General features: G+C 34.3%; 1 protein-coding gene across 1 annotated transcript; it reads left to right on the top strand.

Annotated features, from left to right (window-relative positions):
- Positions 1–2,811: 2,811 nt before the first annotated feature.
- On the top strand, positions 2,812–3,562 carry LOC122290212 (mini zinc finger protein 3-like). The gene has a single exon (XM_043097799.1). The coding sequence runs from the start codon at positions 3,060–3,062 to the stop codon at positions 3,339–3,341; it is 282 nt and encodes a 93-aa protein (XP_042953733.1). The 5' UTR covers positions 2,812–3,059; the 3' UTR covers positions 3,342–3,562.
- Positions 3,563–14,210: the final 10,648 nt, after the last annotated feature.

Genomic DNA, 14,210 nt, shown 5'->3' with positions numbered 1-14,210 from the left:
TACTAGATGCATATCCGAATGTGGTGCCTAGAGAGTCTGATCCTTCAGTTGAAGCGGAGATAGTTGAGGAGGAGGCATCAATTTATATTGATGAGGTCGATACCCTTGTTGATCATGAGGTGAAGGATTTGGTTGTTGATCCAAATGCTCCACCATATGACAGGATGAAGAGCATCAAATAGACAGATTTATCTTCCTTCTTCAAGATTTTGAATTTGATAATTGCCAACAACATTGATCCTCAGTAGCACAAGACAGAGGTTGGCATTGATCGAACTAAATTTATGATACAGATCGCTCGTGGCATTCCTATTGACTTAGTGGGGTATATATTGGTGGGGATTCGATCAGAGACTCGGTACATGTCGATGGATATACTGCCATTCAGAATCTTGATCACCCGATTTCTGCTGTTTGCTGGTGTTGTGCCTGATGTTGCCAAGCGTAAACGGAAGCCGATGGGACCGATAAACAGCACCACCCTTTCATGCAGCACGGGACACTCGAGACTGCGTCTTCATGGATATGTTCAAGAACCGGTTGATCCTCAAAGAGATGCACAGCCAGGAGATCATGGAGTATCAGCTGCTGAGACATCCACACAGGCCGAGGCATCAGTAAACAATATTACTAGTGAGGAGATGGCCGAGATCGTGCATGTAGCGATCAGCAAACAAACATTAGCAGTGATCGATGCAGTGCGTATGGAGATCCATTCTGCTATATCTGTGCTTCGTACACAGTTTGATGCCATGTCTGCAACTCAGGTCACCATCAGTACTCGACTGACACAAATAGAGGAATTTATAGCTGTAGTCGAGGAAGTGTGCAAAGACTTAGGGTCTTAATTAGTAACTTCTATCTTTTATTTATTTATTTTTTGTTTTAAGCATGGACAATATTTTGTATTTTGTAAATTCAGTATTTAACTATGAAATAGTATTATTTTATATTTTCTAAACTAATTATTAATTTATATTATTCATATTATTTAATTAACCAATTTCTTATAATTACTAGTTAATATAAATATAATTTTGCAAAAAAAAAAAAAAACACCTGGTCACCGTTCAACCCTTTCAAATCAAGTTTGAACCGTACTGATGTATTATTCGAATGGTTAAATTAGAACGTTCGAACGATGCATCAATTTTTCTCTAAGAAATTTACTTAACGGGCCAAAATTAGTTTCAAACGGTACAATTTATACGTTCGAATGGTGAATCATTAGTGTTCGAATGGTTAACTTATTTGGGACAAAATATTTCATCCCTAACTAAACCGTGTTCGAACGGTCTGGACATTCTATCATTTTTTGGAAATATTTCATTCCAAAATCTAACTTTTTGGGATGATTTTCATTTCATCCCAAAGCAAATTCATCCCAAAATCTCTTTTTTGTTGCAGTAATAACCTTCCTTTTATTCACTTATTGTGCTACACATTGGGTTGATTAAGTTATGTACTTTAATTGATTATTAATTGTACTTTATTCTAATTAAAAAGATGTCATATATATTAATTGATAATAGAAAAAGTGCGCGCACACGTTTCCGATTGACAACCACGTATATGCATGTCATGTCTTTGTCCCGGTCTCTTCACTTTAAGAAGCTGGTGGCCGAAATATAATTTGCACGTTACTACTGCCCCATCTCGTTCGTTCCTTCCACCTTGTTCCTCACTTTGCCATTGTGGAGGCTTCTCATGCTTGCTTTTGTATCCATTAGTACTGATTGCTCCCTTGAACATATCCAAAACTTTCGACGTCAAAAGCAACGTCGTCTTGTTTGCTGCATATTGATGTGCACGCAAGTACTACAATAATTAACTATTGTTGAACCCAACGTTAGTTATAAACATCACAAAAAGTATTTTCGGTAAATTTATCGTGATAGAAAACTGTGAGTACCGTTTGATGGCAGTTTTTTTCATTAAAAAAAATATCTGGTCTCCATATATTTGTGACCATTTTATCCGTCACAAAAAAGAATAATCTGTTGTAGTTAAGTCATGCCATCCACCTTTATCATTAAGTTTGAAGGATAGCTGCTATATATAAAATATTCATATGCAGAAACTTATGAGCAGCGTGGACAGATATATATATATATATATATAATATGACCATGATCTAGACTTAGTGAATTTCTAACTAAAACCAGATTTATGGTACTGATCTAGCTAGCTCCAGGAAGTAGATCATCTCATTGATGCTGAAATTTCATAAAATCTTGACAGGCAATGCTCTTAAATATTATGAGAAACTGGGGTACCATTTAGACAAGAGTTGCTGTCACAGTTTCAAGCTAGCTAATTGCCACAGAAACCTGAGGCCTTTAAGTATTAGCTTGGACCTACAAATTATACTTATAATGTGTATCCAACGTCTTGGCCAGCTTGTCATGCTCATCTGCACATGGTCAATCAGTGACTTGCGTAATTGAATTTACTTTCTTTACATTAAACTTGTGTTCGATCTAATAACTTCGAAAAACAAGACCATTCTGGGGTTTTTCTGCTTCATGTAAGGACAACATTTTCACGATCTTTAGCTCGCATTATTTAAATCTGCTTGTCCAAAGAATGAATGAACTATGGCACGTGGAGCATGCAGGATGGTTTGTTTGGGCTTGGAAAAAAAAAAAAAAAAAAAGAAAGAAAGAAAAGAAAGCGTGATCCTGTGACCTAATTCCATCTACTTTGTCTACTTTGTTGAGAGAATAATGGAGGCACCACTCTATTTTAGTGACGCAGGACGCGATGATTGGTCGACAGAATAATATTCTCGGTCAAACTTTGCCTCGAAGTACTGAACAATGGGGCATGAAAAAATAGGGTAATAAATCCAACTTCTTCTGGCCTATGTGGGCACTGCGCCGGGGCCATATATATAAATGCATATATGTGCTAGCTAGGGTTAGGGTTAGGCACCAAAAAAGCTAAACCTTTAATTCTAGTACTCTCTTTCTTTCGATGAATAAAGTGCATGGTCAGAAATTTACGGCATCTCAGATATCGAGGAATTGTGGGTCGTTTCTGAATTGGTGTTTTGAAGGATGAAGAAACGTCGAGTGGTAGTGAAGGGAGATTGCTCGAGCAGAAGCTCTAATAGTACAACCTCATCTTCGGTGGTTAGAACTGTACGGTACGTAGAGTGCCAAAAGAATCATGCGGCCAATATAGGAGGCTATGCGGTGGATGGATGCCGGGAGTTCATGGCGAACAGCATGGAGGGCACAAATGGTGTGTTTACATGTGCCGCTTGTGGCTGTCATAGGAGTTTCCACCGAAGGGAAGTGGAAACCGAGGTAGTTTGTGAGTATTCTCCAACTAATTGATCCGTACGTTAGAAACGGATGATTCTTTTCATCGTTGTAAATTTTCCCCCAATTAATTGATATATATATATAAGCCCTCTTTCAAAGAGAAATTTAAACCTTTAATTAATTACTGTGTTATTGATTATATGTACATATATACATATATGTGTGTGTATATATATATTGAGAAACTAAGCCTTAGTTTGTTCTTTAAAGGAATCATGGAAATATTAATCCCCTACATGACTAGCCATCATTTCTTCTCAACCTTATCTCTCTTATTTTCTTAATCAGCCCTGGCCCTTGCAAGAATTAATGGAGATAATCTGGAAAAGAGGGTAATTAAAAAAGTCGAAGCTATAAGATGAGTTCTTTTGTGAATCTAGGTGAAGATGGGAATCGAAACTTAAGACTATATATATATATATATATATTTCTTTAGGCACAAATTAATAATTAGATATGCTCTCATGGTAATAAGATGCATGTAAAGAGAATCAATGGAATAAAGAGAGAGAGAGAGAGATAATTTTCATGCATTTTTGCTACGAAATTAAATTAAATTTAAAATGGGCAGTCTCAACAACAATATATATAATATGAGTCATTCTATTTTCAAGTTAATGTATATGGCATATCATTCACATCATTTAAATGGTAGCAAGATTTAATTGATAAGATTCAAATTTTAAAATTTATCTTATATATATATCATGTAAATAGTGTGTGTTGTAGAGGCTTTAAAATAGTAGTAGACATATATAATATATATAAGCTCGGAGTTCTAGGCAATATGCATATACATGCATATGGCCAACTTTCAAGTTGTACAGAAATAAATTTCTGCATCTTTCCCTACTTAATTTTCCTTAATTAATGTAAATAAGCTGAAAGTATTATATATCCCAGCTTAAACATTTCAGTCTTAAAGTACTGACCCTCCTTTTGTATTGATTGGTATGCATGTGGATTTATCAGAAAATTATAACAAAGTAGATATTTGAAGAAAACGTACAAATCTTTAAAATTGCGTAGACAGAAAACGCACAAGTCTGATTCATGCTATAAACAAAAAAAAAGAAAAAATCAAAAGAAAAATAGAGGAAAAGAATAGCTTAGGACAGTCATTGGAATCATGATGATGATCTGAATTATATAACATATATATATATATATATATATTCTCTAATAAGTTCTGAAAGCTTGAAAAGAATGTCTTAATATGATTCATTTAAATTAAAAAGAGAAAGAACTAACTTTCTTATCACTGTCAAGGCTAGAATCAATATTACACATGATGCAAGTGTTGATTAGAAATAAGGTTGACTGGAGCCAAGATGCGGCTATATATATATAGTCTTTGAAAAAAATGTTAAATGCAACAAAAGAAGCAAGCGCTACTTCTGATATAGGGTATTTGCAGAGCTTTTTCAATGTTTTGCAGCAATTTTAGTCCTAGAAAAAAATGCTAAATGCAACAAAGGAAGCAAGCGTTGCTTTTGATATGGGGTATTTACAGTGCTTTTTGATCTTTTGTAGCAATTTTAATCCCTAAAAAAATATTAAATGCAACAAAGGAAGCGAACGTTACTTCTGATATGAGGTATTTGCATAGCTATTGAGAGCTTTTGCAAGCATTAAAATCGCTAGAATTGCTCAAAAGTAGTAATCCTAATGGAAATTTCATAACTCATTCCCAGCGTCCTATTTTATAATTGGCAACGAAAATATATCGCTACAATTGACTCTATTTGCAACCTTTTTTTTATATCGCTACAATTGATCAAAAGTGAAAGGATTAGGGTGTCGAACGTGCAAGGAACTAAAAAACACTGCAATTGATTCATTGCAGCATTTTACAATAGTATTTGCAATGATTTTGAACACTGCAAAAGGCCGAATTCCTTGTAGTGATATATGGCATCTTGAAGATATAATATTTTGTAGTGTGTCATAAACAAAAAAAATCCTCTTCTTTTCTCCCTCCTCTCCTAAGACCAAATATTTTGTGGCTTTTATTTCAAGATGTTTAGTCTAATTAAACATATTGGTGATTCGCCTGCTCCAGGTCTATTTTGACACAAAATGAAAGAATGCACACATGATCTGTTTTGAGATACTAACAGGAATAATATTTATATACCCTTTTTGCCTACTGCATGGTCTTTATGTTCTATATGGCTACACATATGATCAATGGTACTGCTGAATCACATAGTGACATTGATTGTTCTCTCAATATTATCATGAAAGTGCTAAACAAGCTTTGGTTCTTGAATGGCTAAAGTGCTAAAGATTACATATAACATATATATATAGTACAACTCCAAGTGGGTATTTCATTATTTTTTTGACAAATCTAGTTCTGCGTACATCATATTCACGTTAAAATTACAAGAATCAATGATGAGATAATTAAAGGGAAATATAATCATGCCACTCATAATCACTTTATAGCCAAACTGCTAGTCTAAAAGGCACTACATACAAGCTAACCTAAAGGACCACCGAGCGTTGGGGGATCGGATCGAGTAAATGTCCCTTTAATTCCAGCTGGTTAATCAACTAACTCACAAATTAACCAGCACCAATACATTCCATTGTAACAATTTTGATGTGTGGATGAAAAACATGAAGAGCAATTATATAAGTAAGCAAAAATAAGCTTATGCCTTTCCTATAAAATTGCGTACCGAGATAGCTTATTTATAGCTCAACAAGGCGACACTACAAGAAAAATGTCATTTTCCAATGATTTTTATATGGTCACAAAAGAAATTGCCACTAATGCTCACTAATTGCAACAATAGTAAACTCGACGTTATATTCAAGTGATAAGTAATTAGTTGGGTGACCCCTGAACATATTAAATACTTTTTGTGTCAAATAATTGAGCTATTGTGACAATTTTATCTCCACAAATAATGTCTCCCCTTTCATGACAGACATTTCCCTCAGTAATAGAATTTTCTTACGGTGGATTCTCTTAACCAAGCACCAAATATCACCAACTTTTTTATGAGAAAAGATCATTTGGTGCAAGTATCCCCTGTGTTTCCCACATTCTTCTTCTCCATCTAACCCTACTTACCAATTCCCCTTACCAAAAACTAATCATAGACAACTCCAACAGATCGTCAAGAAGCTTACTGCGTTCAAAACACTAAACTTAGAAATCTCTCTCGCCCACTACCATGGCGTTTGACTTAGCCTCGGAAAGCTTTAGGGTTTGTGGATTTCCACTAGAAAATACATTTTCTCTTCTCTGAACATTTATTCTTGTAGATATCCAGTTAAATGGTTTGATTTTGGTGACGATTACATTTGGTAGCTTCTGACCACCAGGCAAACGTTGATTTCGGGCTCAATCAATAGTTGAGGAAGAACAAATCTAGATGAGTGCCGGCATTTCTATTCCCTGTCAAAATTCACCCAGCCAATATTACTATTAGGTTCTGTATCCTCCATGGTTGGGATAAATACTAATTCATCAAACTATATGCATAAACAATCGTGAAGCTCCCTCTGTATTTTGTTTTGTGTTAATCTTTGATGTGGCTACTGCATTCATGGAAATTTTCTTTTTCTTTACCCAAGAAATTTCATTCATTTGTTGGAAATGGGATTGTTAATCAACCCAAATCTATGAGAAATTTATATTAATTAGTGACTCCTACCATAAACAAATATCATCCACATTCCAAGCACATTTTGGTAATCTATGTACTGGTATCGTTGCCAAACCGACCATGTTTTTATAACCTTGCAATTCCTGAACCTCTTCATCCCTTATTTAATTACCTTTATAAGATTTCCCAATATATATAGACCATGAATCTTCTACATGGATGTATCTATTTGAAAATTAATAATGAATCACTCCCCATTATTAAGATCATATGCAGACATAAAAATTTACCTCTAAACATCCCTTGATCTCAATCTCCTCTAGGCCTGATACTTCCTTAGCTTTCTTACTTGCAGCCATAAGCACACTTCCCTTTTCTTCTATGTATATCACACCAACACCTACTTTTTTTTGGTTATTACACATGGCGCCATGAACATTCAGCTTCAAAACTCCCTTTTTGTAAGGCAGCTCCCAACACCATTCAAAATATTTAAATTGTGGTAATTGGACCTTGTCTTCTTTGTGAACCTTAAGAAATGCAACAACGTGTTCTACTGCATAATTTGGTGCCATATTTTTATTTTCATGATACTTGTATCAGATTGCTTTTGTAATAGAAATCCCATGCTATCATTAGGAATTTTTCTATCTCCTCTTTCCCACCTCTCTTTCTTATATATTGACCCAATTCAATGAAAACTTTCTTTCTACCAACATCATATACAAGTGATAAGTGTTTTCTCCTACTCTTTTATAAAACAAGGCCTATTAAATGCATGCCCAGTGTCTTAAACTGCTCCCTTGCAAAAATGACATGAATCATCTATGATCACTCTTATTTTTAGCAAAATATTCTTAGTTGTGTATATATATATTCTTGCAGGCTATCCAACCAAATACTCTGATCTTATAGGGAATCTGTAAATACCAGAGGTCTTTCCCAACTCGCCACAAGGTAATTGAACATTGAACATTCTCCTTTTAATCATTTCTCCTAGGCTAATGTGCTAATTAGGTGTCCAAATTTTACTACATTCCACCAATCTGTATTATTGTCAATGAGACTGTCAACTGTCCAAATCTCTAATCATTTCTCCTTCATCACTCAAATTTTGTGTAACCCTTCTAACTCTAGGGATCCAATCATCAGCCCAAATATTTAGGGGTTTCCCATTGCCCACCCTCCACATGCATCCTTGTTTCAGTTTTTGTTTATCTTCCCAAATGCCTCTCCATGCAAACTTAGGGATTTTGATTCATTTTTGACTAAAGGAACCATAACACTAGTAATAAGTTTTGGGCTTTCAAATCATAAGAATAAAGAAGATTTGTGTCACATATTTCTCTAACCTTGATTTGCTAACAAAGCCAAATCCAAGGTTTTAGGATCCTTAAATCCCATCCCTCCTTCTGCTTATGCTTTACATATTTTCTTCCAGTTTACCCAATGAAGAATGTGCTTATTTTGTCTTTCACCCCACCAGAAGGTATTACATCATAATTTCTTCCTCAAAACATAAATAACCTGGTACTTTAAAATAGGTAATTGAGTATTTATTTTTACCTTTATATGTATTTTTATTTCCCTTTGTGACAACAATTTCTCCTTCCAATTTTTGTACTTTTACCATACCTTTTGTTTTATGTCTATGAAAGCTTTAGTGTTTTCGTCCACCCACCATGTGACTTAATCCCAATTAGTTATCATATTTGGGATGGGTTTGAGCACCCCGTAAAGATAACGATGCCTCTTACTTCTCAGCATTTATATTCTTACTACATACCATGGTTGTTTTGTCTAAAATAATCCTCTGTGTAGACCCATTTTCCTAACTCTTTGAGTGTTGTAAAATCCAAGATTGTACCATGGATCCTAGCCTTCCAAAATATTATGCTATCATCTGCAAAAAGCATATAACTCTTGGGGCATAGATTACACTTTAATTTCAGTTTCAAGTTTCGCAGCTTCGTAATTGTTTCAAAAGAGTGATCAAACCTTCAGTACATAATAGAAATAGATGAGATTACACTTTATCTCCCTATCTTAATCCTCTAGCTAGAATAGGTGTCGGTGCATTTGTGGTAGGATAATATGGTATCATGCACCCCTAGTTTTAGCAAAAATAATATTACCTTAGTATCAAACCAGAGCACAAATCCCACTTGTCAGCCAGACCAATGATCCTTTACATATATAATTCACACGTGATGTTTTGTAGGGCATTATGGATTTGGTCTTCAATCCTTTTTGTATGATTTTTATTTTTTTGTATCTTCTATTTTAACTACAATACATAACACTTTAGTTCAACAATTTCTCAACCACAATAGGGTAGACATTTCTGGTATGATTGAAATTAACCCTTGGACTACACTTACTAGCTATGCATTGAATTCGACTTCTTTGTGTTTTCAGTTTTCTATAGTCTTTGGTGATCTATTTTTTGGTCTCAAATGTATAGATGTTTTTGAAAGAAAAAAGGCCTTGTGTTAAAGAACATCACTTATATGTTTGCTCTTATGCAAAATACATTTTTACTTGGTCAATCTCTAATATGCAAAACTTCTCACTGCTCTCAAGATGATTTGGAATGAACCAACCCTTATTTCGGTCATTACCTTCTCTTTGTACCCAAGTTAGGATCCCATTGGAGGTTGTTCCATTTGCTCAAATGATACTCCCATTGTATGCTATTCTAGTTAGTGAGACTCAGTTAGAAAGGGGTATGAAAATAACTATGTATACAACCTAAATGCAAGACATTCTAGAGGGACACATGACTTATTAGGGTTGAGTATGTAATTCTGCTATAAAAATCCACTATACGGGCTGCCACATATACAAGTATGGATACTGCTATTATTGTGTCATTATGCATCACACAATGTTGTTCTTAAACCAAGGCAATTTTCCATCTTTTAAGCCCTATATTTTGTGCCACTAATTGTAGTGATTAATTTCAGCAATGGGGCCACGACTGTGATGACCCCAACCCCTATATTTTGTGCTACATGGCCTTATCTTGGTTCAGGATCCTCCTTAGCTCCTCAAAGAGTTGCAAAAATTTGATAATGAATTGATCGGCGACTTCCAATCTTTCCAAAATGGATGGCTCCGATGAGCTTATAGGGCTCTTCAAGGTCTCCCAAGGCATCTGGGGAGCTAGTTTCTTGTGCTTCCCCATGGTTTTCCTCTTGTGATCCTGTTATAATTTCTATCATTCTAGATGAGAGAATGGTAGTGAAAATTATCATAATGAGATTTTAAGAAATCTCAGTAAGTAAACAAGAAACGCACAACATATATTATAAGCATATGGGAGCAAACCATATTATCATAATGTTTTCTGTTACTGCTTGAAAATATTAGAACATGCGACCATGTTCTAAATCAATAATTCTAAGGCATTTGAACAACATACACGGAACAAAGCATTCATATTTTTACATGTACTTTGCATCACCAAAACATGCAAACCCTAGCATGCATGAATATTTTTTTTATGCCTTTAGATCTTCAAACACATCATTCATGGTCATGGCCAAAACTTATCAACATTTGAAATACACATTACACAATCTTTTCATGAACTTAGAATCTTTTAATGTGTAACAGCCCGCTAGAAATTTAATGGTGGAATTTTTATAGACTTTAAGATCCTCGTGAAAACTCCGTAAGTTTTCACGAATTAACTAATCGCAAAAGTTTTAGTCTGTTAACATAGTCAGTGTTGTCACTCACTATGATGACAAAAATGTGATTTTAATTGTTTGATGTAGTTAAAAGTATCAGAATATGTTATAGTCTACGCCACTAGACTTAGTTGATTATTTAAGATTTTATGGCACAATAACTAATTTTCAAAATTTTGGACGAAAAGCTTGTTTGAAACTATGAAATTAATTTTAGGGGCACTTCGGGGTTGAGTTTTGGTAAGTGATTTTTACTGTAGGTTAATATGAATATTTAGAATTTCTCAGTGCTAAGTTTATTATGCATTTTTCGGAGTGAATAATAACCTCGATAAACGTACTAAGTGCAGTGTTTTCAAAATCATAGTGTGGAATGTCCAAATTAGGTTAGAGAAGTTTTATTTCAACACTTGGCAAGATATTAGCCACACATAGTGAATATTATTAGACATTTGGCACAAAAAGAAACCATTAGGTGGAGTTGTGAAGAAAATCAAGGTGTGAGATCATAGCACCTAAGTAAAAAAATTTTTCATCTGATCAACCAAATTGAGCTAGATCAAAGAGGGTTTCAACCCTAGTGAAACCCTAAATGGCTGGAATCCAATTGAAATCCCAAAAACTTAGTTGAAACAAAATCCTAAATGGTTTTCCCAAACCCTAAAGTTGGCCTTCAATTAACCATTTTTTATTCAATTTCTAGCATTGTGTTTAATCACTTGAATTAAATCACTTCCACATGCTATTATTTCATCAAATCCTTGTTATGATATCATTATCCAACCTTTTAGATCTTGAAAATTTGATTTTGCCAAGAAAAATTGGATTTGGGCTTGATAGCATCTCAAACCTTAACCAAACTCAATTTAAACCCTAAATTGAAGCCCACTTGGTTGAAGCCCACCAAGGCCCACGAATTTGGCCACCTTGGCAAAGCTTCTTGAAGAGGTTTCCTCTCCCAGATGGAAAATCATCCACTTCCTTTGGCTGAACCCAATAGTGCCTTGATGAGATGGAGAAACCCACATCATCAACCTGCATACCTCACAGCTTCTGCAGGCAGTCTTTTTTCCCCTTACTATTCTCCACTTTATGTCACATAGCCACCTCTATTCAAGGTCATTCAAGCCCATATCTTCCCCCCCCCAGAAGTCTAGAGTCATGCAAGCCACACTTCTTTCCCGTTAATCACTTATTCACCCCGTTCTTAGAGAGAAACCCTAAAGAGCTCTCTCGGGCAGTTTCTGGGTATTTTTGCGTGGAGCTTCTTGACCCTTTGTATATATTTTCACACCATTACTCCTTCATAAAAGTTTTTCAAATTTGAGTATAGTTTCCACAGATATATTATTCATATCATTCCATGGTTATTTGGTTTGTCAAAAGTATTTTTAACCATGGAAATGTCATTCTAAGCGTAAAACTGGAGAGTATGTTTTGTTTTGCAGTTTTTGACCAAGCTAATGGACATATCTTGGTCCAAAAATTTTATGGAGTGTTGTTAGGATATTTTTATGAGTTTTAATTGAGGTTTTTTTGCATGAATAAAGTTTTTGATGATAGATTTTCTTAGATCTAGAAACTTGAAAACTGGAAGTGAAAAAATAGTTTTTATTTAGAGAAAGTTTGAATATTTCGAGGTTTGATCTTACTCTAAAGGCTTTGATATTTTTATATGATGATCCTAAGTCTCTTATTTTCATTTTAGGATATTATTTTGAAGATATTTAGTATTGGTTTCAAAGATATTATTTTTCTATGCAAGAGGATTTCAGTTAGGCCTAGATCCATGTTTTATTGATTTTTAACCTTGTGATTTTAATTTTTATGGTTGGATATTCTTTAGGACACATTTTTAAACCATGTGATGCTTTATTTCTAAGATCTCACCTTCTTAAGCCATTGATCAAGAGATTTATCAAAGCTAGTTGAGGAAAAAGTTTCTATTTTTGGACTAAGTGTAAAACAAAAAACTCCAAGCGTTATTTTGTGATTTTGGTAACTTTAGTTTGATGATTTAAAGCATGGTTGATCTTAGGATGATGTTATGAATAGGTTGGAAGTAAGATTTGATTTTTTGGAATTCTTGAAGATGTTTTGATTTAGGGTCAAAGTTTGTGATTCAAGTGTTTGGATCTTTTTACAAAAAGTTTGGTGTTGATTATTGATTTTTTTAAATGGATGTTTTAAGTATGGTTTTAAACTTAGGATAGGAAGATCCTTGTTGCAAAATTTTGGGTTAAGCATGAGTTTTGAAGTTGGAAGAAATTGCAACAAAAATCAAGAGAAATGGCCTATGAATGTTTCGGCCATAGTATGGTTTCTATAGTTGTGATTTATTTTAAATTTTTCTGAATTGATATTTGAGTTTTAGGCAAAATTTACATGAGAAGTGTAAATTTTGAAAATTTTGGAGTTAGGATGTGAAATCCTTAAGTTAGGGGTAAAATTTTCATTTTCTCACATATAGAGGGTAAAATGGTAATTTTACTCTAAGTTGTCACTTTAACACATTTCTAATTGCTTGTAATTAAATTTCTAACTTTTAAAATACCCTCTTATAGTTCCTCGTGTTTCGCGCTTTATTCTTGTAGAACGCGACGATCAAAGTAAGTTAGCTTCTAACTTACTATCAGTTTACTATGTATGTATGATGGGTAAGGGAACTACAATTTATGTATGTATATTATCATACATGTCATGCCATGCCATGTCATTTCATATTTATTTGTTACACATGATTTATTCTCTCGAGAATATTTATCTGTTACACATTCTATTCTATCATGTATTGATATATGTTACAAGTATGCCATGTTAAATATGCCACATGTTACATGTATGTCATATAATGTAATATTCACCATTGCAAGTATGTCATGTTAACTAAAGAAGTCAAATCAAGTTTATGTTAAGTCAAGTTTCAGATCACGTTCATGTTAAGTTATTCATGTCAATCACGACCCTAAGTGCTGGGATGAGATAATATCCTATTGGAACTCTTTTGTTCATGCTGGAGTGTCTAAATAGGTGTGAAATTTGGTTGGTTGATGAATTTCAATCAACAGGTTGCGAATGGGGCCTAACTAGCTGGTCATCAGAGAGCGCCAAGAACTAACACCGATTGAGCCATATTTTACGTGTGTTCACAGCAAGTGTGCACAAATAATTCATGGAGCCACAACAACTGTGAAGCATATACTACGTGAGACATAACAATTGTGACATGTACAATATGTAAGGCCACAACAATTGTGGAGTACGTATTAACGCACTCACAGTTGGTATAGATACCTGTGTTGTGATGCGATAATCGGTAGGGACACACAGCTTAAGGGAACCCGTATAGCACCCATATGGTCACATTATTAATTAAGTCTATTGAACAAGATTCCAAGTTCATGCCTAGAAGTTAAGAATAAGTAATCATGGTGAACTCATAAGATAAGAATAAATTTCAGATCAAGTTTATGTTATGTTATGTTATGTTATGTTCACGTACATGTTATGTTCATGTTCAAAAAGTTTCAAGTTCATGTTCATATCATGTTATGTTCATGTTT

Source organism: Carya illinoinensis, chromosome 12 (assembly GCF_018687715.1).
Source record: "Carya illinoinensis cultivar Pawnee chromosome 12, C.illinoinensisPawnee_v1, whole genome shotgun sequence".
In the NCBI taxonomy this organism is placed as follows: domain Eukaryota; kingdom Viridiplantae; phylum Streptophyta; class Magnoliopsida; order Fagales; family Juglandaceae; genus Carya; species Carya illinoinensis.
The sequence above is the reverse complement of the archived record's forward strand: the minus strand, read 5'-3'. Positions and strand labels throughout refer to the sequence as shown.

Coding starts and splice junctions, on each gene's coding strand:
- LOC122290212 (XM_043097799.1), top strand. CDS start 3,060: ATGAAGAAACGTCGAGTGGTAGTGAAGGGAGATTGCTCGAGCAGAAGC.